The sequence below is a fragment of the Blastomyces dermatitidis genome (assembly GCF_000003525.1).
Source record: "Blastomyces dermatitidis ER-3 genomic scaffold supercont1.1, whole genome shotgun sequence".
Classification (NCBI taxonomy): Eukaryota; Fungi; Ascomycota; class Eurotiomycetes; order Onygenales; family Ajellomycetaceae; genus Blastomyces; species Blastomyces dermatitidis.
The window spans coordinates 1,656,827-1,659,653 of NW_025544774.1; the positions used below are offsets into that span (position 1 = coordinate 1,656,827).

The following is a 2,827-nucleotide window of genomic DNA, read 5'->3' on the forward strand; positions in this document are numbered from 1 at the left end:
CTCTAAGAACAACTCCATCAGTCTTAAATTTTATATGTTCTCCTTGTCTTGGCACTGATTTGTTTTCGCAAGCATTACGTCCGCCATAATACTAATTTTCATGCGGGGGTTGGAAAATTCTGTTTTCACATGCAATTCGCCCGCCACAATAATGCTAACAGTAGTTATCAGCCTTGCAGCTGATCTGCATTCATGCTTCGGCCTGTTCAAACTACCATTTGAAGCCGTTGACTCCATAACCTCCACTGACAAGTACCTACAATCAACTCTTCAAATGCTCTTGTCCGGAGCTTCTACAACCTTCTAGTAACACGTACCCTGCTCCTCTCACCCTATCGCACGATCGACCGACCATCTGTAAAGTTACTGGCGCTACATTGCGCTATTGCCTATATTCTAGAACTTAGCGCTACGGGGACATCCATCGACCGCATCATCCGGCACATGGAAGGGGTACGGGTTCGGAGTATAGCCCAGCTAAGCTCGGAAGGATTGTTGAGTTGACGTTAGAGGGGTGGTTGGATGGTGTGACTGCTTAACTGTTATACTAGAAAGTATCCCAGCAGTGATGCTCTTGGGCAGGCTCGCTGTCGATTGCACAGCCAGCGGGACTTGGTCTATCTCCCATTTTGTTTCCGTGTTGAAGTCCATTTCTGCTTTGAGCTCCAATTTCTGTGTTGCAACCTACCTGTGAGGCATTTTCCCTTCCCATTGAAAAACATTGCATCCGGGTTCCTGGAGTGCGTTCAATACTGGGCTGCAACCTTTTTGATGCTGAGATGAACGGTCCCTCTCCCCTAAGGGGTTGATGAGGTGAGAGATGTTAAGAAGTGATCGTGGCGTCCATAACATAAGCCCTGAGTGGTGAAAGACAAAATCCCAGTAGTGAGAAAGGAATGATGACATCTTTTTCTCAGGTGGGAAATTTGAAAGTGAACAAGAACCTAAAACCACAAATAAATGATCAGAGACCGTTGGTCCTTTCAGAGCCACAGATATCGGACTGATGACCTCCGCCGCCTTTAGGCCGCCGTGGCCACTGATTGAAAGGTTTTAGCCCCGAGCGGTTCATGGGCCACGGTTCATAGAGCGGTTGATCTCGATGGCCACAGTCTTCAGCACAATGGCATGGACTTATGTGCATCAGACCCCAGCTCTTTGTCAGTCGTCTTCAGCTACTGTGCCTTCAACGCAGTTAGCCTTCAGACCCTAGATTTGTGTCCTCATTGAGTTTTGGACAACCCGCTACTAGTTGAAAGGTTTTAGGCCCGAGTGGTTCGAAGGACCGGCTGGGCTCGCCCAGGTGTCCTCAGAGAACCCCTCGTCCCCAGAGAGATTGTCCTTCTCAGGGAGCTTCTCATCCTCAGGGAACACCTTGTCCTCAAAGAACTCCTCGTCCTCATGAAGCTTGTTCTCCCGAGGGAGCTTCTCATTCTCAGAAACCTCATATTCTCAGAGTTTTGTATTATGTTTCTGAATTACAGTCTGTTTCTGTGCTATTTTGAGAAATCTTTATCTGTTCACTGAAAAATTATCTTGTAATTATGTTTCTGAACGGCATTCTGACTTGTAGTAACTTTTTCTGTAAGAAGCTTCTGAGAATTAAACATAAATATAATTATTTTTTCAGATCTATATATCTTATATATTAGTAGCCTTTATAATAGATACTTTTTTTATATATTTTGTCTACTTTTAATATATGTTATGTTACTGTAATATATGTTACTGTAATATTAAATTTTCAATATAGTATTCAAAGCATTTTCTTTTCAAGCTATTGTACTTGTTAAATTTCTGCTATCTCAACTGACCAGCTTCTACCAATCATTTGAATCTCGCGGATGAACTGATTACTCGCTGTTTTGAAACTCTCTGTGAACATTGTTGTTCTTCCTACTGGGTTTGTATCGTCAGCCTGGTAGAAGGGGTTCTGCAATAGCTTAATATACGCAGTTTGCAATACTCGGAATGCCTATTTCACCTATGTCAGCGTAGTCAATATCTAAAGATGTGCAGCCTATGACTTGCCGGTTTCAAGTCTGAATCACGGAGACCGACGAGAGGTGCCATCTTCTTCTTGTCGACGCTAGATGTGACATTCCCATCCATGTCGACGATAATCAAAAACTTGACACCAGTATTCGTTAGCCACCCATAGGCAGCAAACCTCTCGTCGAAAGCATGTAATAGGCCCAAGTACTGATCCACCGACGTGTGTTTCCAGCGTATTGCAACCAGATCAAGACATGAGTTTAGGAGAAGCGAAAGCTCGAGGCGAGAGTCCTCATGAGGTGGAAATATTGAGATATGGAGAGGATTGTCCTGCATCGCTTGTGTCAGTTTCGGTGTGTGGTCCAACGGGTAAGCTGAGGTACAGCCTGGGTTTTGTCTTACGAGTTTTCCAATTATGCCGATACATGCGATTGAAGGGGATCCCATACCCTTCTCCAATGCAGAAAAGTTGAAAAAAGTTTTCATCATTGACACCCTCCCGATGAGCTGGGCGGGCTGGCTTTGCTTGAGCTCTTGACAGTTGTACGTCATAACGAAGAGCCAGCTCATCCATGAATTGACTTGGATAGAATAGAGGTCATGTGATTAGCAGCGCCAGAGACTACCTAGGTATTCGTGTGGGGAAGGAGCTGTAGGCTACTGGGGCAAAAGAGCTCAATCACCACCAGCGCCTGCTGGTAGAAGGGCCGACCAACCGCGGGACCCCCAACACCCCCCCTCAGACCAGCTACCACAGAGTACAGTACTTCCTCTCAGTGGCTCCCTTCAGTGGCCTCCCCACAATGGCTCCTTTTAATAGTGGACTCAGTCA

General features: G+C 45.5%; 1 protein-coding gene across 1 annotated transcript; it reads right to left on the reverse strand.

Moving 5' to 3' along the window:
• Nucleotides 1-1,596: 1,596 nt before the first annotated feature.
• On the reverse strand, nt 1,597-2,619 carry BDCG_00264 (uncharacterized protein). Its single transcript, XM_045415785.1, has 3 exons — nt 2,398-2,619; nt 2,032-2,325; nt 1,597-1,975 (listed from the first exon to the last, which is right to left on the reverse strand). Exons 1-3 carry the CDS (start codon nt 2,563-2,565, stop codon nt 1,790-1,792), a joined length of 648 nt encoding a protein of 215 aa, XP_045271648.1. The 5' UTR covers nt 2,566-2,619; the 3' UTR covers nt 1,597-1,789.
• Between the last annotated feature and the right edge of the window lie 208 nt (nt 2,620-2,827).

Coding starts and splice junctions, on each gene's coding strand:
- BDCG_00264 (XM_045415785.1), bottom strand. CDS start 2,565: ATGAGCTGGCTCTTCGTTATGACGTACAACTGTCAAGAGCTCAAGCAA. Junction 2,326..2,397: donor TCGGCATAATTGGAAAACTC/GTAAGACAAAAC, acceptor CAAGCGATGCAG/GACAATCCTCTCCATATCTC. Junction 1,976..2,031: donor GTGATTCAGACTTGAAACCG/GCAAGTCATAGG, acceptor TAGGTGAAATAG/GCATTCCGAGTATTGCAAAC.